This window comes from Lipotes vexillifer, unplaced genomic scaffold (assembly GCF_000442215.2).
Source record: "Lipotes vexillifer unplaced genomic scaffold, Lipotes_vexillifer_v1.1 scaffold1306, whole genome shotgun sequence".
Lineage (NCBI taxonomy): Eukaryota > Metazoa > Chordata > Mammalia > Artiodactyla > Lipotidae > Lipotes > Lipotes vexillifer.
This window is the reverse complement of record NW_006786512.1, coordinates 1,080,151-1,102,686: the sequence shown is the minus strand read 5'-3', so window position 1 is coordinate 1,102,686 and position 22,536 is coordinate 1,080,151. Positions and strand designations below refer to the sequence as shown.

Sequence of the window (22,536 nt, the reverse complement as noted above, 5' to 3'; positions counted from 1 at the left end):
AGGGAAAGAACTCCAGGCTGACACCCACACCAGAGACCTCAGTTCCAACTGCCTTGGATAGATCATTTCACCCTCTTCTGCTTCAGAGTGGTTACCTACAGGATAGGGGATATTAGACACTAGCCCAGCCCGCCTCTGACCACTTTATTTCTGTTATTTTGGGGAGCATACACAGCACCTATTTGTCCCTTTGGATCAGCTTGGAAGGGCCTCGCTAACTTCTGGCAGGGTTCTGTTTGGACGGGATATTCTGCTTTGCAGAAGGCGGTTACCTCCTCCGGAACTCATCTTGATGATGATAAGGCCTTCCCCAGAGCCTAGTTTGTCGGCAACTGCGCTGAGGACTTCCTTCACCGAGGCAGCCACTGGCACCCGGATGGTTGTGTAGGTGTGGTCCATGCAATAGACTTTAAACAGAACTATTGGGAAGGCAGCAACAATAAGATAAGTTGGTCTTGTGAGTTCTTAAAAAGAAACAAAAGCTATGCAAAATGTTTAGACATGCTCCGAAATTTGCATCATCTTGCCATTCTTAAGATTTGTATTTATTTGTACTCATTTATGCCTATGCCTGCCCCCTTCTAAAACTTCTTACCTTAGCACTGGTCTAAGAAAAGTCCATGACTGGCGGCTCCAGTTACAAAAACCACAACAGATATTTGTGAAAAACCCACACATAGGTCATGCGAAACAACGAGAAGTATGTTTAGGCCAATTTTCTGGGTCTGCCTTTGTCTGTGAGCCTTTCTTTTTCACAATACCGGGAGTGCTGTGTTGTAGGCAGATTACTAGATTCCTGCAGCCCAGCGCAGTGGTGGGGAGCCAACATTAACACCTCTGCAAACAGGAGTGCTTCCGCCTGGGGCCGTGAACATTTGCTGACATGGCTGCTCACTTGTTCCCTGGTTTGTGTACTCGGAGGCCAGGCCAGGTGGCACGGGTGGTACTCAGCTCAGCAGACCCCTATGTGGCACCCAGACGCTCAGCTCTGAACACATAGATCTTGAAGGCAATTTCCAGCTCCTGTAATTCTGGAGTTTGGGGCACCGCTAAATTACAAGAGTCATCTGTGGCTTAAGATGAATATTTTATCATGATCATTCATCTTATTTTGGTTGTGATTCTTTGGAGAAATCTTAACCAAGCAAACAATAACAGCCAGCATCTCTGCCTCCCTGATGGCTGCTAACGAGGTACTGCTCAGCGCCAGAGTGCGCTCCCTGGGTGGGAGCCCCGCTCTGCAGGTGCCCCTGGCGCTCCACCTCGGCGAGGCATCTGCAAAGCGCCAGCCACCCTCCTGCCACGTTGGCAACGGGTGCCTGAGATAATCTTTCTCTCCTTCAAGGAGAGGTAGCAGTGGGGGAGAGGCAGAGTCAGGGGAGTGTGAACAAGCACCTCAGCTCCAGGCACAGAGTTCAAGAACATAAATAATTGGAATGCAAACGGGCACCTCCAAGCAAACCATTTGGAGTACACAGGGACGGCCAAGAAAAGCTATATTCTGTGGGTCCAAGGGGTGATTCCCAGGGGGAAGATTTTATTCTGACTTTAAATAGTCTGCACAAGTTGGAAGACATTCTCACCTTCATCAGAGCCACGGATAGGCTGGCGCTTCTGGGCTCTCTCATCGCCTGTGTTGAACTGCTGCAAAAGAACTTTGTGCTGTAAAAAATAATAATAACAGCAGCAGCTGTCATAAGGAATGAATGAAAAATGCACGGTTGCAACTCAGAGGACACACGTCTGAGAAGCAGAGTCGAGAAATAAAGAAAACATATTTTGTATTTACAAAGATATCACTGTCATATATTGCAATATTATATTTCTGGAGAACTGTCATTCTACAGGGCACAGAGAATCCTAATCCGTTGCCACTTACCTTCTTTTGTGGAGCCTTTGCATCTTCTGAACTACGAGAAATAGAGAAAGCACATTATTTAATACTGTTGGTACTCTTATTTTAAATTACTTCATTTGTATATAACTTTAACCTTACATTAGAAAATGAAATCACAGCATCCCTTCAGGAGGCAATACGAGCCTCCTTATTTTATTTTTTTATTTTAATTTTTATTTTGCAGTATGCGGGCCTCTCACTGTTGTGGCCTCTCCCGTTGCGGAGCACAGGCTCCGGACACGCAGGCTCAGCGGCCATGGCTCACGGGCCCAGCCGCTCCGCGGCATGTGGGATCCTCCCGGACCGGGGCACGAACCCGTGTCCCCTGCATCGGCAGGCGGACTCTCAACCACTGCGCCACCAGGGAAGCCTGAGCCTCCTTATTTTAATACTGAGAGGCCAAGGCCCAGAGGAGACAGCTAAGAGATCAGCTCTTGTCACAGACAGATCCCTGGTCGAATTGATGTTAAAAGCCAGAATTTCTCGATCTCAAAGTCTATTTAGTAGCCAGTATTTAATCAACGGCTCAAAGAACAGCATGTGAAAACCTTCTGTGTTGCCACTGAGAGGACACAAATATTCACCACCAACCGCACTGGCAGCCCAAAGTGAATTTACCATATTAGTAATTCTCCTCAAACTTTCTTTAGATGCCACTGACCACTTTATTACTGGATTCACTGCCTTGAACCAAAGGGACCCGAGTTTATTGAGTCAGACACTCAGAGAGGATCTCTGGCTCCCCAGGCTCTCTCTTGGCAGCCATCCGGCACAGAAGGCAGCTAAGCGGAATCTCTGTCCTTCTGTTAATCTGGCCTGACCGCACCTCTTCACCCGATGCTCAGAGTGCTCAAATCAGAATAGTGTGTGGTTGTTGACAAAGCATCTTTCACCTTTTGGGAGGTGGGCAAAGGACCTCCCGGAAGATGATGTGATTCAGGGGCAGCAGGCACTTACTTGATGAAAGCACACCCCAAAGCCAAGCCCTTCCTTACATTTGCTTGACAATCTGCTCCAACTCGGGCAGTTGCTCCTTGAGGGCAGCAATCATCCGGGCATCATCTGACACAGACACATAAAACTCCTGTAATTGGCAAAGGTCACAGGCTTTTAACAAGAACCGCAAAAGGTACGTAATTCTGTGAAGAGCAACAAAGACGTGTCCCTATGTCATCTGCCTCACTAGCATCTCCAGACCATGGTTTCATGGACTGGGGACAAAACAGTAAAAGAGAACGTTACGGCATGCCTAAATTCACAATTGCAAGTGAGAAAAAATTTTGGAAACTGATGGTGGTGATGCTTGCGTTACACTGCGAATGTAATTAATGCCACTGAACTGTATGCTTAAGAAAGATTAAAACAGCAAATTTTATGTTTGATATATTCTACCACAATAAAAAAATTAAAAAATTGAATTGCAAATGAATTGTTTATATGATATTTATACAAAAGGCAATGCAATGCAATGTTCTGGAATGGGTTATTTTATAGTCTATCCTTCAAGAGCACTGTTTTCAGGGAAACTTTAATATTTATTTTGAGTATTATTTTAGTATTTGTTGTTTAACATTTACCACTAGTCGTGGTTAACTGTTGGTGGTAAAAGTACAGTTGTGGTTTTCAGCACTGAACTGAAATTCTGCTGAGTTTATGTCACCAACTCAGGACTCTTCACTGACGTCCTGGGAATGGTCCCGCCCACTGTGCAGCAGCAGCCGTGCCCTGCTTTGTGCAGGAGCAGTGGCCTCCCCAGCAGGAGCTGAGAGCTGTGGCAGTGGCAGCTTCACACCACTTTGGCTCATCTGTAAAGTGGCCCTTTACTCGATGCAATGGGTAGAGGCCATGACCCAATGACCCAAAAGCTACTACAATTCCTCTAGGTTTTCAAAATCCTTTATCCCACAGCCGTGAGGGACTCTCATCGTCCATCTTTCCTCCCAGCCCCACTTCTCTGCCTGCCAAATGACATGAGTAAAAAGGAGAGAGCGGGGACGTTTCTTTTGGATAATTCATTCTTGAGCAGACAGACTGATAAGGTTTGAAACAGAAGCCACATTGCCTTTTGCCTGCACAGGAGTAAGGTCCCCATCTCAGATTCGGAGGACAGAATGAGTCATCAGGGATTAAATGCCCAGGTCAATGCTGTAACTTGGGCTGGAGCCATGGGAAGGAAAAGCGAAGCTCAGCTTAAAGCAGTGTTTACAAAGTAAATCATGTCCCTTCAGGACTACCTCATGGCCCCAGGAATTCCTCAGTAAAGTTATCTGCTTCACTCTACTCAAAAATATCCACCATTTGATCTAGTAAAATCCCACTTCTAGGAATATAACCAAGGATAGACCTATTGGCACAAAAGTGTTCACTACGCTGTTATTCTAGGAAGGTGAAAATGGAAATGATGTAAATATCCAATAATATGGGAACAAATAAATATATCTGTGGCAAGGCCATTAGAAATTTTTATTAGAAAGACTCTACTGACATGGAAAAATCCTTACATCAAGTGGAAAAAGCAGCCTGTAAAATGATGGGTACTATGTGATTACAACTACGGAAAATATAACAGAGAAAATAACCAAATGAAAATACATTAGAATCCTACTTCCAGTTGTTGAATTAGAGTGGCAGGATAATGGATGATGCTTTTCTTTACTTTCCTTATAGTACCTTTCTGATGAATGAACATGTTAACAGAATCTAGAATTTGCAATTACACTCCCTCCAGGGAAGCTGCCATGCCTATGGGTAGTCCCTGCATTGTAGGACAAAGGTGCATTCTTGGCAGGGATGACCCCCACATACCTCCAGGAAAGCCATTGCCACATCATCCTCTTGCAGGACGTCTCCATACATGGCGGCCCACTGCAAAACCAGGCGGATGACTCGCCTCTTATTGTTGAGGGCATAATCCATTTTCTCTTGTTCTGTACCTTGTGAAGGCTGTGCATGGTAAGTGCCAAGGAGTCAAGGAAGATATTTAGCCATTCACTGTGCTGCTTGCAAAGACAGGGTGACAGATCCCAGCTTCAGAAAGCCTGCCTTCTAGACTACTGGAAAACCTTCCTTAGGCCCTCAAGAAGACCCTCACCTGCACACGGGTTCTGGACCAAATGCAGACAAACCCAGCTGACTTTGCCTTGATCGCTGCCCAAAGAATTAGACTTGCATGGCTCCACTTGGACTTGTGTGTTGACAGGGATTCTTGTTGCGCCTGGCTCCGGCTCTCATCACATTCCCTGCCTGCCTGCTGCCCTCCTTCACCTCTAGGGCTGGTAATGCTTCCTGCTGTTGCGCCTTGCCACCTCTTGTTGGCTCCCACAATTCTGGACGCATCTCTACAATCCTTCATTATATGCGCTTCAGTTAAACACTTACGAGTGGGCATCTAGTCCTGCTGGAACCGTGACTGACACAAAAAGCACATGGGAAGCAAGTGAGGCTGGGGTAGATAAACTCACCCAGGGTCAGGACAAGGAAAGGTTCCTGCTGTATCCGTCTGCCGATGAGGGACTCAGACACAGTTTCTTTTAGACACGGTTTTTATACCATCCTTTTTTCTCTCGCTCAGAACCATTACTTAACTCTTATTGGCTTTTTGTGCATCAGTGGTTAGTCATCTTAACTATAGATTCCTTGAGGCTTGGGGTAACACGTTATTTTTCTTGTATTCCGTACCATGCCTAGCACAGTGACATTTACATAGAAATTTTATCCATTAATACAACAGGTACCCGATTGACTGTCTGCTGTACGTGTCTGGTGAAGGTCCCTGCTCTCAGTTTACATTCTTCTGTGGATTACAGTAGGGAAAATATAGTATGTGTTCAAGAAAAATTTTAGATTAGACATACTGTTCCTTTTTCAGTGATTTATAGTACATATTATAGACGATTCGTTCATAAAACAATTTCCTTTTTATAACTTACACTGTAACTTGCACAGAGAGTACCTCAGTTAAGCCCTACTTTATAGTCTTGTGATGAAAACATCATTCTTTCTACAAGTGAGCAAGCTGACAGGAAAGGAGTGTAAATGGCCAAGATTACATAGTGAGATTGTAGAGCTGGTTTCAAATCCAAGACCCCTAACTCCAACTCGTTTATTCTGCATTATACAATATCCCTGTGCCTCATACCTGGCTCCGAGACTGGGCATGCCTTAGCTTACGACCATGACTTAAAAGGCACCGTAGAAAACTGTCTTGTGGCAGTGCTATGCTTGGGAGCTAAACCAGTCAAGGGCCTTTTCTAAAGGGACTGTAAGTAATCATGATCAAGGTAAGTGACAGAACTTTAAAGCAAAGGTTTACTGCATGTAAATGGGTTGCAAAATGGCTTTCGTCAATTGAGCACGGGATTCATAAAAAAGAAAATTGCTCAACCTGTATTGCTACAATTCTCTTTGAGCTTACAGTAAAAAAGGGAAGAAAGATCACTTTCTGTGAAAATTATTTTTTTTCTGATTAACCCTTTGGTCTCTTGCTGGTATGCACACATAACTCAGTTTTTCTTTCCAAAGAATTGCAATACTGGGCACTACATTTTAAGACTATTTTTTAGGGCACCTAGGAGCATAGTCAGGCATATGGTGGGTACCAAGTGAGTAATTCTTGACTGACTGAAAAATATGTACTGGTTCACTCATAAGTCAGTAAGAGAGTGAGAGAGAGAGAGGTTCTTTCCTACTTGTATGAGGCTGAAATGGTTTGAAATATCTAGTTGATAGTAAGTGGATATAATTCTAACTTGCCAGGTTATCCCGACTTGGACTCAAGGAAGCAATACAAATGCTTGTATGTTGCATCCAGAGGCACCAGCTGCACACCTGTGGCTAATCTATAGGGCCCTAGTGTAGGATGACTGAATTGTCATTGTCTCTGTGGGTCAGGACAAAGATTTTTCTTGTCTTCTCTTCTGCTGGGGAAATCTGTCTTTTGTGTACAATAAAAACACATGATTGCAAGGATTAACGTGATTAACACTTCAAATATGGGTCGGGCTCTACAGTTTATAATAAATATACTCAAGTGCTTACATGATCGTGTAATGCTCTCCACAAACCTGAAGGGTAAATATTTACAGATGAGGAGACCGAGGGTCAGAGAGGAGATCTGCCCAAGGTTGTTCAGTGAGTGAATGGCAGGGCTTACAAATCCAGCCAGGGCTCTTATGGCCACCCCTATGGCCCAAACAGTGGCTATAGTGACTACACACTGGTGCTTGGGTTCATGAAATTATTACCTGTAATTGCATCTGGGAAGCAGAGATCCTAATGGGAAAGAGATTTCTCCTCCTCCTCTCTCTTTCTCCCTCTCTCTCTCATCCGTCCTTCCTCCCTCCCTCCCTCCCTCCCTCCCTCCCTCCCTCCTTCTCTTCGTTCCTTCCTTTTGGAACTTTTTGCTGAAGTTCCTAGTTTCCTAGAGCTGACTCAGCATGTCCAGTCCCGAAACCAAGGGCTGAGTGCTGCCTACTCTTCATGTATAGTTCCACAGCCTCCTGGGAGCTAGAACTGACTGAATCCAGAGGGAGTTAGGAAGAGGCTTTCTCTTTTTTCTCATGAAAGTTAGAATCTTTACCTCTGGAAAAAAACAAAAGGAAGCACTGATCTGTTTCACAAAGTCTTGCCTTTCCCCTTCCAGGTGTTTATTCACTAAGGTGGAGTTGGGAGTAATAGTATTTTCATAGCTGAATCTAGGCACGTGCTCAAGGATTCGGCCCCTCCACAGGCATCACACCATTCCATTCCTCAACAGGCTGCTGAATCAGATTCTCAGGGGACACAGAGAAGACTCTACATGTAATTGATCTGCCTGAAATGGTCACAGGGGAGGTGCTGGGGCTTCTATTTATTCCCGTAACAATCTCCCCAGGTTTTTAAGAATATTTATGTGATTTTTAGATTTTATTTAACTCCTACAAAAAAGAAGGGGAAAGAGAAAAAACCTATATTCCCTTCAGAAAGCAGCCAAAGAATAAAGAGCATCCCACCAGGTCCCTTGTCTCAATATGAGGTCAAAAATGCAAGCTAACAAGAGTAACATTTCAAATATAGTATTTGTAAATTCACACACATCAGAAAGGTTGCAGAAACCATTACTTTCCGTGGCTAAAGCTGGGATAATAATGCATGAACCATTTGATGGAGAAAGTTCTACGTGGAATAAAAATCTAACTCTTCCCCAGCACAAATAACAGTTTAGAAAGGATCATTAATGCATACCACACACATTTTTAACATACGAAGAACACCATCTGAAATACATACTTAGCTAATGTCTGTTTCAAGAGTAGGTTCGTAGAGAATATCAAACACATAATAATCTAATGATTTTGTCATATGATCAGGAAATACTTGTATAGAATAAGGTCATGACTCGTGATATCATGACAGCTGGGTTCTGGTAAGAAGCAATATGGCTGCTTGAATTCATGGGAAAAAGTCACAGAAAGATAACACGGTTCTGGTATTTGATTCTGGTAGCTCATAAAGTGCTAAAGTCTAGAAGAGAATCTGGAATTATTCCCTTAATTGTTACTTTTAACACAATTAAGAAAAGGCCATAGTAGTCCAAGTGGCCAAACTCATCAGTCATATACTGAGTTGATTTCAGATGATTCACAGAATCATAGAATCTGAGCTTTGTCTCCTTCAACTCCACCATTTTTAGAGGTAAGGGAACAGGTAGAATGAGGTGAAGCGATTTTTCTGAATTTATCAAAGGAATTCTTCCAACTAGAACTCAGCTCTCTTACCTCCCGCCCCAGTACTCTGTTGACTTGTTTACGTTACTGTGTTTGTCTAATATTATTATTTCTTTATCCAAACATATATTATGCAGCAGAACTAGGTGACCTAGAAGTTTGTTGGATAACAGGGAAATCCATGTGAGATGTAGAACTGATCCTCCAAAGCCCTCAAAGAAGACAAAGCACATACAGAAAACCAAGAGTTAATTGTTGCAGCCTTGACCATCTGAGAGTCGGCGAAGCAGGATCCCTCATGTCTGAACTAGACCCTCTCTGCTATATATATTCAACCAGTTCTCTTGTCCAACGTCTGTTGATTTAGAAAGCAGTGGCTCTCCACACTCCTAATCAGACCAGACATTCTTAAACTACTGATGATTCAAATCCTAATTTGAGGTTTCTCATTATGGTAATACGACTCTTCACCATCCAAGAGCATTAAAGAAGAATCCTTCAGCAACATAGATGGACCTAGAGATTATCATATTAAAATGAAGTCAGACAGAGAAAGACAAATATCATGTGATATCACTTGTACGTGTAATCTAATAAAAAGATACAAATGTACGTCTATAACCAGAAATATACCCACAGACATAGAAAACAAACTTATGGCTACCACAGGGGATGCTGGGGGGCAGGGGGAGAGAGAAATTAGGAGTTTGGGATTAACATATACACACTACAATGTATAAAACAGATTAATCAACAAGGACCTGCTGTACAGCACAGGGAACTAGACTCACTATCTTGTAATAACCTAAAATGGAAAAGGATCTGAAAAAGAACATATATATCTATAACTGGATCACTTTGCTGTACACTTGAAACTAACACTATACTTCAATAAAAAACTAACACTATACTAAACTAACACTATACTTCAATAAAAAAAGAAAACAAATTCAAAAAAAAGAATCCTTAACTGCAGGAACCATGTCTTAAATTCAATGTGAATCTCTACATTTCCTAATCAAGGACTGGGCACGTGAAACATAAAAAGCCTCAAATGTTCACCTTAAACTATTCAGTGACACTGTTTGCAGTGCTACATATAATAGAATATTCTTTAAACTGTTTTCCCCCCAAAATATCCCAGCTCTTTAAAACTCTTTATCTAAATTACCTGAAATTCCATTTTGTCGAGATATCAAATGCAGATCACAGATACATTCTAAATAAGTTCATATTCAATGTTACCAGGATGACTAAGTCTACAATAAATACCAAAATCTGGTACATCTTTTAAACACAACCTTTTAGTTATTGGATATTTAGTCTATAGGACCACAGGCTTTCAGAATGACTAAATCTTTATTGAACTGGACCAGCCCCTTTGACATCATATAAACATGGATGAAGACAAATTGGATCTGTTTTCAGTGAGGTATTAGGGCTGAGAATCAGAAGAGGTGAAGGCCACAGAGTCTTTCTACCCTGCCAACAGCAGGTTTAATATTCCACTGAGGCATTTTCCTCATGCCGGCTCTGCCGTTCAAACACTGTAATTATTTCATATATTTTTACCTAGTTATTATCTTACTCACCACAGGCACCTGTAATTTTTCTGTATTTTTTTTTTTTTTTTACTGCTCATTTACTTATTCTTAATTCAGCTAATAATGGTTCCATGTATTAAAATTATCATGGGGAAAGTAAGTGAAAACCTCCTAGGATGTAGAGGCAGCAGATTCATTACAGCCTACAACAGGGAATAAAATATTATGTATACTTTTTGCAGTAAGTACATGCTAATTATGCAGCTATTTATAAAACACTTATCAACATTCAAACTGATACTCTTCAATGTTGTTGTTTTTTAAAACCCTGCTTTGCATACAAGATCTCTGCTTGAAGCTGAAAACAAACTTTGGGGGTCATCTGCCCACTGACTAGACAAAGCTTTTGCACATTATCTTATGCCATATTCCTCTCATGATGGTACAATCATTTATTTATAGGGGGCAATATTTACACAGGGCTTTAAGGGTGATAATGTATTTCCCACACACAGCCTTATTTGATCTTCGCAAAAACCTGGTGAGGTGGGTAGGGCAGGTATAATTACCCCTCTTATATAGATGGGGTACAGAGAGGTTAAGGATAATTGCCAAGTAATATAGGTTTCAAAAGACGCAGGTCTCAAACACGGGTCTTTTGACTTCAGAGCTCTTGCTTTTCCTACTGTATTATGGGCCTCTTTACTACCCTGCTTGACTTTGCGGAGCATCCCCACATCCTGAGCACCAAGTCTACTCCTTCCTTGATGCAGCATGTGCTTGGGAATGCAAGTTCTGCAATTAGACCATATGGATTCATCTCTTGGCTTCCCCACTTATCAACTGTGAGACCCCTGGTCAGTTAACTGACCATTTAGAGCCTCAGTCTCTCCACCATCAGTAAACTTCATAGGACTGCTGTTAAGAAGGAGATGAGGCAATACTGGTAAACCATGTAGAATGGTATCTGAGACATATTAGGTACTCAGTTAAAGGTTATCGATCATCATTATCGCTGATCCACCTCTGGAAATAATACAAAATCTTTAAATGGATGGCTTTGGAATTTTTCATAAGACCAGGCATTTCTGAGTTTAACACTGTGATGCTATTCCTACCAACACAGCTGCTCCTGTGTTTGTGTGCACCTTCCTTATTGCTTATGGTGTGTAACCAATCCTTATTGCTTATCTATTAACTTGGAGCTCACATGAGCTCTTTCTGCCTCCCATTTTCTTGCTCAGAATATTTTTTTTCCTCACTGATTTTCAGACTTCTCTGCATTTTTAGAAGGCTTTAGTTCTTGGCTATTCTTTTGAGTTTTAGTCAGGGGTTTGTACTCACAGCAGAGCAGTTAGGACTTGGCCTAATGCAACAATTGCTTGGGTTCAAATATCGTTCCAACCCTTACTAGCTACGTAACTTGGGGCAAATTATTTATCTGCTTGGTCTCACTTCCTTAATGCAAAAAGAGTACACATCTCACAGTGCTGACATGAGGCTGAGAAAATGTATATAAAATACTTTGTAGAATATCTGATAATACAGCCATCTTCTTTGAAAGAGGATACCATGTTCATATCATCATCAAACAAAGCATTCCTTATTGGAAATAAACTCTGAAATTGCATATCTGCAGAGATAAATTGTTCTTATAGTGCCACATGGATCAAACACTTTTTGGAACCAAGTAAAGGACCAAAATGGTAAAATTTGGCTTCAACAAAATTTAAGCTGACAATCTTCCTTAGAAATGCCAAGAATATTCCTAAAAACATGGCTTTAAGAATCTGATGCTCTTTTGTAAATCTTGATTTACAAATTTTGGTAACTGCTCCTCTTAGAGAACCCAAGTCAACTTATAAAGAGAATACCCCCAGGTCATTTTCACAGAGAAATAAAGGATGGAGACTCTGCCTCTTCAGTAAGGAAAGCTATTGTGTTTACTTTGTTTCTGTATAAGGGACGTAATACATACAAAGGAAGTTTTAGCTAAAACTTAGTGGCAAATCTGTATTCCATATTTTCTTTTTAATTCAAGAAACTAAATTATTTCCACGCCAGAGGCATAAAATTCATGTTCAATACTAAGCCAAAAGAAATTAGGATACTAAGAGAAAATATTTGACCCAAATTATTGCTGTATTTAAATTTTTATAAATTTAAATATAAACCATTTATCACTTAAGATTCTTTCAGCTGAAGTAACAATCTGTTCTAAACAACAGACTGTTGTTTAGAACAGATAGTATTGTTGTATTTGTTGACATAACAGAGACTCTATCGGTAGGATAAGCTTCAGGATTGGTCCAAGTGCAATGATGTCATCACAGACTTCATTTTTTCCCTGACGCTCAACTCATCTCAGCTTTGTCATAGGGCTTATTCCCCTAATGGCTGTAGGACGGCTGCCACAGGCAATTGGGGCAACAGGCTGCCTGTTCTTTCTTTTTTATTAAAGTATAGTCGATTGACTATATTGTGTTTGTTTCAGGTGTACAGCATAGTGATTCAGTTATTTTTTTCTGATTATATTCCATTATATGTTATTACAAGATACTGACTATAATTCCCTGTGCCATATAGTAAATCCTTATTGCTTATCTATTTTATGTATAGTAGTTTATATCTGTTGATCCCATACTCCTAATTTGTCACCGCCCCCTTTGGTAACCGTGAGTTTGTTCTCAAAGTCTGCGAGTCCGTTTCTGTTTTGTTCCTGTTCTCTTAACTGCTTTTTACTCAGAAGCCCCAGGAAGCCTCTCTTTGAATCTCATTGGCCCTGTCTACATTGGGCCTGCAATGTGAGAGCCAGTCACGGTCAAAGGCAGCCAATTACCATGACCAGCTAGACTGACCACCTGACATGGCACTGATGGTGGGGACTCAAATACAATGTCCATTGCAACTGGAATTACACGAATGCTACACGGAGTTCCTCCAAACATCTGTTAGTATATGTGGAATCTTAGGTGGTTATTTGGCTTCTGAGTGCCTTGTAAAATGAAAATAAATATCATACCAGTGCCTTTTTTGCCTCACATGTGGGGTTGGTGTTGGAAAGATAAAGTAAATGATGTGAAAATGCTCTGAATCAAAGATACGTTTATCAAAATTCAAAATAATATTAACTTAGTTGCGATCACTTAATTGAAGGCCTGCCTGCATTTGTACAGACAAAAAGAAGGCAGAGTTTAACCATAAAACACAAAATTAAAACAACAGGATGGCAATTCAGTAATAAACATCAAAAGCGTTAAAATATTCCGTATTCTTTGCTTACATTTAGAAACTTAAAGTAAGGAATATATGTGGGCAAAGGTTTAGCTGGAAGGATGCTGATTCATCCCACTGTGTTTGTTATAGGAAAAAATGTGGAGATAATCTAAATGTTCAATAGGAAGAGGCTAAGAAAATTAATTCTGGCATATCTACCATATAATACTGTGAATCAATAAAAATGATAACATGTTATTCTCACGCATCCTCGTCACCTTGTTGCCCAGCACAGTATAACATTGTAAGTGTTCAGTGTTTGTGGAATTATCTGGAAAAAATGATGTAGTTTTATTTGTATATACTGATTTGAAAAGATATCCACAACATACTGTTAAGTGAAAAAAACCATATTTTTAAAAACCATATACAACGTGATCTCACTTATATAAAATTATACACGTATATAATTTCTGAAAGCTTTTTCATAATACAATGGTGAGCTACCAGGTGAATTTTGTTCTTTTTCGGTAAATTGAATTTTTTACAATGAGAATGTTCTATTTTTAAGGATGACAAAGCTATCTACATTTAGAAAAATGGTGTGAAAAAATTAATGGGAGAGAAATGGCTCTGTTTGTTTAGTAACAAACCATACACAGTTATTTAGCGTTATGACCCCACTCTTATATTTCAAAGCACATATCTATATGTATAGAAAAAAGACTGGAAGGCTACATACCAAAATGTTAACCATAGTAATACCTGGTAGGTTTATAGGGGGTTTTAATTTTCTTTTTAAAGACTAATGGAAAATTGAACTGAATTCTAAGTACAGATTTTAAAAAGATTAAAGAAACTAGAGATGAAAAGTACAGAAATTGAACAAATATAATTAAAAAAACTCATTATAAAGCACTTGTATTCATCAGGCCAAATCATGTTCCAAGCATATCTAATGAATAGAGAGTCTCTCTCATTAGCACATAAAAGGCCTGAAATATTAATGTTAAACAGAGTTTTACCATCTTCTTCTGTGCTAAAAGCAAAATTGGAGGAGACATACAATGTGGATTAAGGACAGAAATAGCCGCCAGTGGCTCAGGGCTCAAATCATTTCTGTACTAGTAATTACCTTTCTCTGAGCAAATCATAATTTTTCATTATCCTAGTTTATTGATTTGGAAAAAGAGCAGTGAAAACACTGACTTCTTCATAGAGCTGCTATGAAAAGTCACACATATTAAGTACTTAAAAACACTCAGCCAAATCAACTCACTCAGTATAAGTGCTTTAATGGAACGTGGTTAAGTATTACATTTTACTATCCCTAAATCCCGTAACAACATGGGTATTAGCCCACTTGTTCCGTTTTACATTCTATCTCCCTGTCACATGAGGACATGGTGCTAAGCAGTTTACATGTGTTTGTTTTCGTTTTGACTGTTCATTGTCTATTTCTCCACTTTCTCTATTTTTCTTTACAGGCAGTCTCTATAAAACTGTCCAGTAAAGTGCTTTGCCTTTCTTTGACCAACATATCAGCAGTGACTCAAGCTATTCCCAGGGACGTGGGAATGAGGTGAGGGCCCAGGATGTTTGGAGTAGATTTACTCTAAAAGCTGTTCTTTAGTTGCTACCCCCGAGGTTCCCTTCTAAGGTCTTGACTCTTTAAGGATTCCTGCAGTTCTCTGAGTTACCCCATCCTTCTGATGAATTCCTTTATTCCTTAAGTCACTCACAGTTGGTTTATGTTACTTATGACCAAAAAAAGGAGCTTATATAAGAAGCCTATATAACATCTCCCTGGAGGCAAAGGGACTAAAACTTGAGTCTTTAGCATGATATAAACACACTTACACATATGTGACTTTCAAGGATAGAGCCCTTTCCATTCGCTTGCCTGCAGCAGGGTAAGTTCCTGGCCTCCCTGGCATGCTTTCTCGAGGCATCAGAGGACAGTAATTCTTGTTTTACTCCCAGTATCTAAGGACTGGACTTAAGCTGTCCAACATGGCAGCCACTAGCCACATCTGGCTATTTACATTTAAATTAATAGAAATTAAACAAAATTAACAATTCAGTTCCTCAGTCATAGTAGCCAATTTCAAGGCTAGTGGCTACTGGACTAGCACAGATATAGAATATTTCCATCACTGCAAAAAGTTCTACTGGACACTATTTGGTTTTAACAAATTAGGCCCACTTTGGTTTTTAGCCAACTGAAGCACAGATAAACATGTATCATGCATGCAATACATTGCCAAGAAATGTTCTTAAACTCTAATTAAAAGATAAGCTTTTAAAGAAATAAGTTGTGAAGAAAAAAAAAGTGGCACACCCCATGCTTGGAATCCTAAGACCTGGATAAATCCTAGTTCTGCCACTTGCCTTGGGTTATGTTTGTTTTTGCCTCAGAATCCTCACTTGTAAAATAAAGCTGATACTAACCCCATAGAGTCCTGTAAGGATAAAGTAGTATAATATGGGTCAGTGGTGCCTGACACGTAGAGTCGATTCAAAATAGAACAATTAAGAGAATCTAAGTTCTCAAAGGGCGGGGTGTGAAGGAGGTGGTCTGAGGGCACTAGGTAGTGTAGATGATACCCAACCATCCTGATTCCTTCCATCTCTGAGGAAAGGATTCGGATTGGATATCACAGGCCTCCCTTGATTCTACTGTCCACTTTCCTGCCTTCTCGTCCGTGCAACATCATCCCCGCCACATCCCTGCTGGGGCATGGCACAGACTTTCCCTCTAGGATCTTCTATTTTAAGAACAGAGGTCAGTGCTATGAATGTTCTCCATCAATTCTGAAGGAGAATAAGCTAATAAGACATCAGAATTTGCCAGAAGAATATAAGCTTAATGTTTGCGGCTTTGGGTTGTAAAGATATGACTTGGCCCACTACGTTCTCTCACCCTTCTTCTGGTTTTGTTTGCCTTAAGCTTATCAACATGCTAACTGTTGGGGGAAAAAAAACAAATCTAAACTCAATGGTGGTTTTTATTTTTCCTTCCAACAAATCTCAAAGGTCTAATAATGATTACTAAGTATGGAGTTAAAGAGCACAGAGAGATCCTGAATGTGTTAATTTTACTTGAGAAAAACTAAATATGAGCCAGAAAGAATATGTAATATATTTAAGTCTCATTAAGCTGTCATTACTTGGAAAGATATTTTCCAGGCAAATAAACACCCAAATCTCACTCTTGCAGCATCCTCTGAATAGCACATTCAACTCCAATCTCCCATCCTCACACATTCTGTTGACTTCAAAGAGAATTATGGGTGAACAAGAAAATGAGAATCAGGTAGGGCAATTATAATTCTGAAAAAGGAAAACAGGCCACATTGATTGGGTTGCTCAGAGAAAAGAGAGCCATTCTCCTTCAATATATTTCGCTGCTCAAGAAGGCCAAAGTATTTGGGGGCCTAATTTTTTGCTGCTTTAAAAATAAAGCAGAATTGGAAAGTATACTTTCACTTCTGCCAAAGTTGAGGGTGTATCTCATTCATAATATTCACTCCTCTTATTCAACTTCTATCTTCTGAATGTTCCCTCTGTGCCAGACACTGTGCACCCACTGGTCAACTCAATAGACTATTGAAAAGCTGCCCCCAAACAAGCTCGGTATGAAGCTACCTAGAGGAACTGCCACTAGAATTTCAAGTTTTATATCTTTGACATAAGTCCGTGGGATAATAATAAAAATAGCCACAAAGGAATAAATTTCGGTATCTAGAGAATAGGGTGAACTAGGACGAATGTGAAAGAAAAGTGACCCCCCCCCCCAATGATAACTTGTATCTCTCTCAGCAGGTTAGTGTTCTGATTAATACTACAGCTTAGAGGGACACAAACAGATCACCGTCCATCCTGCCAGGTATCCTGACAGAGGTACAAAGTCTGTCTCCAAGCTTAGGAAACTATCCCTAATAATATTCCCTAATAATATTGTTCACCATAGCCTTCTCTGGCCTACCTCCCAGGTATGTATATTTCTCATCAGCATTACTTTCCTTATAAGGGTAAACTGGCTCACTTTTGTCTGCACAGGGAATAAGGAGGAAATCCTTAAACATGGCACAGCAAAACCATGCCAGGGAGAGCTGGAAACCTGTACGAGGGGAAAACTGCTGATGTTTCAGAGTTCGACAAGGGCGGAAATCACAATTCTGCCCGAGCCATGACTTACCTTGGGAGCATGCAATGAGAAAATGGCCATGTACATGTGGGGTGTTGTCGAGGGAAAAGACTTCTCACAACAAAAGGATATTGGGCCACCAGAGCTGGGCAAAGCTGGGTATTTGGCATAAAAACACAGTGCATCATAACAAAGTCATTTAAAACTGAATCTGCAAGGGGGGCAAAACAAAGCAGAAAAGGAAATTAGATTCCTGTAGAAATGTTTAGGAAAGCAGGAGTATCTATTCATTTGTTCTTGGCCAGTGGTTCTTACACATCGGCTTGGGGTATTGTGGTTTTACCGTACAAAGCAGCACTGCGTATAAAAGTATATACGGCTGACAGAGCTTGAGATCAAAACTCCATTTCTTAGGACAATGGACAAAACGTATGGTAGTTTAAAAGAGACAGACTTGTAATAATGACACTGGTCACCTGAGCCACAATTAATTAAAAAAATATATATATAAAATTAAAGAGCCACACATGGGCAGTACCATGTATGCAGGATTAGGACATGGTCATTTCTTTGTCTATTTTACACCACCTGTCTTTTGTCAATATCTCTTTTCCTTTATTTCTTTTTTACCTTCTATTTCTGGAAGGAGCAATAAAAGATGAAAGGGTGATAGAATTACAGAAAAAGGAGGTGGTAAGAGCAGAGAAACTGGGGAGGGAAACAAAAGCAGAAAAAAAAAAAAAAAGACAAGATAAAGGCTGTGAGCAGCAATTGAAGCAAAACAAAAGCTCTCCAGCAGATTGAAATGGTGTATGTCCTATATTTGAAGCTATTTTTAGATAGGTAAGCGGGGGAGATGGCAAAAGAAATAAGGCAAGTCCCCCCAAATAAGCTTCATCTTGAATTTGATGCTGGTTCTTCATTGCAAAGACTATATTATCCAGGCAGCCTTAATGGGAAAGCACATAAAGACAGACCTAAAAGCCTCAGGAATACACAAGTTAAAGCTTTGGAATCCAAGATGCTTATGGGGGTTTTCAATTAAAAATGAACTACCATGGCTGAGATTTGTGAAACTCACATAACTTTTCAAATAGAAAAGGGTGAGAAATATGAAAATTGTCTAACTATATACATTGAATTTTCAATGTCTATGTTTTAAATTAACAAATACTATCAAAGTTGGAATCAGTGACTAAAGGTTTAACTGTTATACGTATTTTTTTAAAATTGATATAATTGTCATAAATTATGTAAGCTAAAGATACACAAAGTGTTGATGTGATACATGTACATATTGCAATATGATTTCCACCTTAGCTTTAGTTAACATATCTATCACGTCACATAATACCATTATACTCATTTAAATACAGGTGATGAGTGTAATCCAAAGTTGTCATAACTAGGTGTTACTAGTGATTTCAGTCCCATTATACTGAGCCAGAGAAGATACTGAGGTGTCAGACAGAAGCTGTACAGAACCTTTTCTCTTAGGTATGAAAGGACGTTCACTGGCATGTCTGAGTTTAACATCTAGTGTCATCTTTATATGTTTTAGATATAAAGGATTTCTCTGAGGAAAGGAGAGAAAATCTTGCTTATAAGGCTCCCCGAGGCCTGTGCTATAAAGTAAGTTAAATTTTGCTAAAGCAGAGATTTGAGTAGCGTGCTCCAAGGCTGGCGAGACTGTCAATCAGCATGGTAATCACCCAGCACCCACATCTCAATGTAGCTTTTTTATTCTCTGCTCCTAAGCAGTAACTCTTGAGAACTGATTAAAAAAATCGTTTCCTACTAGAAAATGATTTTCCAAGTCACTCAAGGACTAATTCTGGTCATAGAAGTAGAAAGTCTAGGAAACCAAAAGGTCTCAGGCAGAAAATACATGTTTTGGGGTAAACTAAGAGAATGTACTATCAAAGCCAGGGGTGTTCATTTCTACGATGTAAACCAGTTTCACTGGCAACTCTGACATCTCTTTCGTATTGTAAATCCAAAAATGCCAAGGGTCTCCCACCCCACTGCATCCATGAGTTTCATGGGGCTGAACTAAGATTATTTTTAGTGTCTAGGATGACCATACAGTAATTCATATTTTTGATTATAAGAAAGATTTATTCTTTCATCCAATCCATAAACATTACTTGCAAGAATAACAAAATCAGAAAAAAACTGCAGGGAATAAATTCAGTATTAAATTATGATGTGAACTTAGTTCTAATATAAAAAATGGAATGGTCAGGAGTCATATCCTAAGTGGCAGCCACGTTATATACACTGATTTCTGGCCTTCAAGTTTTTAAGAAGCCATAATCCAGTCCCCTCCTCTTTCAGAAGTGACTTTAAAAGGAAGAATATATTTGTTCTTCATGGGTAGTAAAGATCTTACAGATCTTTTCTTAGATTCCATAGTCTCTAATGCACCAGAACGTTCCTTTATGGACAATATTCACTTTAGAGAAGATGTTGTTTCTTGTATTATGCAATCACACATTCTGGGCAACAGTTAATCAGAGGGGAAAAATCTGTATTTTTCCTGACCTCGGGTCCTAGAAATTTGGTTTGAGGTTATGTTTGCCTCTTGGAAGCAAGCAATCCTCTCATAACTGGTCCCTCAAGGATTTCCTTTTTCAAGAAGAGATCTTATCACATTCTCCTTGTTCAGACATCTTCAACCACTTCTCAAGGCTTAGCTTCACATTTAAGAGGGCTCTGAGATCTGAACCCTAATTCTTAGACCCTACCTTCTTTCTGACACTTATGTATACAATAGTCTAGCAAAGCCAGACCACCTGGTCCTCCTTGTCTCTTTCTAGGTCAGCACTCACGTTGTCCCTCAGGATGGAAGGCTTCGTCCTTAGTCGCTAGTTACTGGTTACCTGCCTTCCTTCAGGGCCACTTCAAAGGCTGTATCCTCTGTGACACCCTGCCTGGTCCCCTCAGCCTTATGATCAAGTTGTCTGCACATTCCTTTAGGTCCTGTAGCAGGTTATAAGCTTCCTGAGGACAGGAGGGTGGTTTCTTGTTCACACCGCCTTGTCCTAAGCATCCAGGTTAGCACCAGCCCAACAAGATCCTCAACAAATATTGAACTGAAAATAGCTGCCCTGCAGCCAGAGATCCTGGCTTTTATATCTACTACTCCCCAATTAATTCACTACATAAAAAAACCTTAGATAATGTATATAAAAAAATGAGAAACTGGAATGAGAAGATAAAATAAGAAGTAAATCAGTGGTAAAATACTTTTAGGAGGCATAATAATGTTAACTTTACCTTGAGTATATTGCAAAGATGACAGAACTGGACATTGAACTACTACTAAGTTTTTTCTTTTTTTTTTTGCGGTACGTGAGCCTCTCACCGCTGTGGCCCCTCCTGCCGTGGAGCACAGGCTCCGGATGCGCAGGCCCAGTGGCCATGGTCCACGGGCCCAGCCACTCCACGGCGTGTGGGATCTTCCCGGACCGGGGCACGAACCCGTGTCCCCTGCATCGGCAGGCGGACTCCCAACCACTGTGCCACCAGGGAAGCCCACTACTAAGTTTTTTAGTAAGTCTTTGAACTTCTTTCAGTGAGAAATCTTCTATGGAGTTCAGTGTGCTTAAAATATTCACCCATTATTCTGAAGGGCCAGTAGCAAATGAATGTGGGCTGTTCCAAAGTCACACATAAGATGGTAACCAAAGTGGAGAATGATACCAAACTCTGAACACTTAATTCATTGGTAAGATTCATCTCATTTACCCTCAAATCTCTGTGTCTTAGTTAAGAAGACTGGTTCACTGGAAGGTGGTATTATGAGTTGATTTTTTCCCCCAAAAAAGATAGGCTGAAGTCTAAGTTCACAGCACCTCAGAATGTGACCTTGTTTAAAATAAGGTCTTTGCAGATATAGTCAAGTCAAGATAAGATAATTCATGTGGGACCCAATCCAATATGATTGATGTCCTTATAAAAAGGGGAAATTTGGTCACAGAGACACATGCACAGAGGGAAAACGATGTGAACTGACACAGGGAGAATACTGTGTAAAGATGAACATTGGAGTGACACATCTACAAGCCAAGGGATGCCAAAGATGGCCAGCAAACCCCCAGAAGCTAGGCAAGAGGCATGGAACAGATTCTCCCTCACAGCCCTCAGAAGGAACCGACCCTGCCATCACATGGATCTCAGACTTCTAGCCTCCTGATCTAAGAAGCAATACATTCTGTTGTTCAAGCCACCCAGTTTGTGGCACTTTGTTCTAGCAGTCCTAGGAATCTAATACAGGTGGTGTTTCGTTACACTCTGGGGCAGCCCAAGGATCTCAGAAAGAACCACTTTACTCCCAGTTGGAGCACAGTTGTGCCTTTTACAGAGGCAGCTTCAAATCCTTTATGGGAATAGGTACTATTTCAATTATAGCCTAAGAGGTGCCTACGGAAGGTGGGATCTAAATGATAACTTAACAAATGCCTTTGGAAGGCTACTCTTAATATCTGTGAATGAGACTGAGCCATCTACAAAGCACAACCAGGACGAGTAGGCAGAGGAGGGTCAAGAGGATGCTCTTCTAATGGTCATACACATGACCCATTTCTAAAACTGCTGTGGTTACACACACTGAGAATGAACTCAGAACTTTTTTTACAATGCTCTGCGTGGATTTAATAGACACACAACTGTTCTAGGTGTTTACCTGTTGCTTCATTTAAAGTTGGCTCAAGGCGTATCGTTTCTAGAAAATGCTCTAAAATTTTTTCAGGTGTTCCTGACATCACAGTATACCTGGATAAGAAATAAAACCATCATTAGTTTTTCAAAAGTGGGCAAATCATTAATATATAACATTTTACATATCTGCGTTTTTGGGGTTTTTTTTTTTTTTGAGATCCCAGGGAACCATATGGACTCAACTTGTGACCCATATTCTCCATAAGGTAAGAAGGGTCATGTACCTTGTCAAAGTCACACAGGCAGGCAACAGAAACGTCTCAGATTGAATTAGTTACTAAAACATTATTCTTTTTTCCCTAC

The 22,536-nt window shown here is 40.3% G+C and overlaps 1 protein-coding gene across 5 annotated transcripts in view; it reads right to left on the bottom strand.

Annotated features, from left to right (window-relative positions):
- RAPGEF4 (Rap guanine nucleotide exchange factor 4) overlaps positions 1–22,536 on the bottom strand; it is a 352,267-nt gene that overhangs the window by 32,082 nt on the left and 297,649 nt on the right. For all 5 annotated transcript variants that reach the window (XM_007458842.1, XM_007458843.1, XM_007458844.1 and 2 more), the window contains 7 exons: positions 22,199–22,287; positions 17,644–17,722; positions 4,703–4,853; positions 2,893–2,981; positions 1,880–1,910; positions 1,584–1,662; positions 273–419 (listed from right to left, as the gene is read on the bottom strand). In XM_007458842.1, the coding sequence (XP_007458904.1) occupies positions 273–419; positions 1,584–1,662; positions 1,880–1,910; positions 2,893–2,981; positions 4,703–4,853; positions 17,644–17,722; positions 22,199–22,287 (665 nt within the window). The remainder of the gene's footprint in view (positions 1–272; positions 420–1,583; positions 1,663–1,879; positions 1,911–2,892; positions 2,982–4,702; positions 4,854–17,643; positions 17,723–22,198; positions 22,288–22,536) is intronic.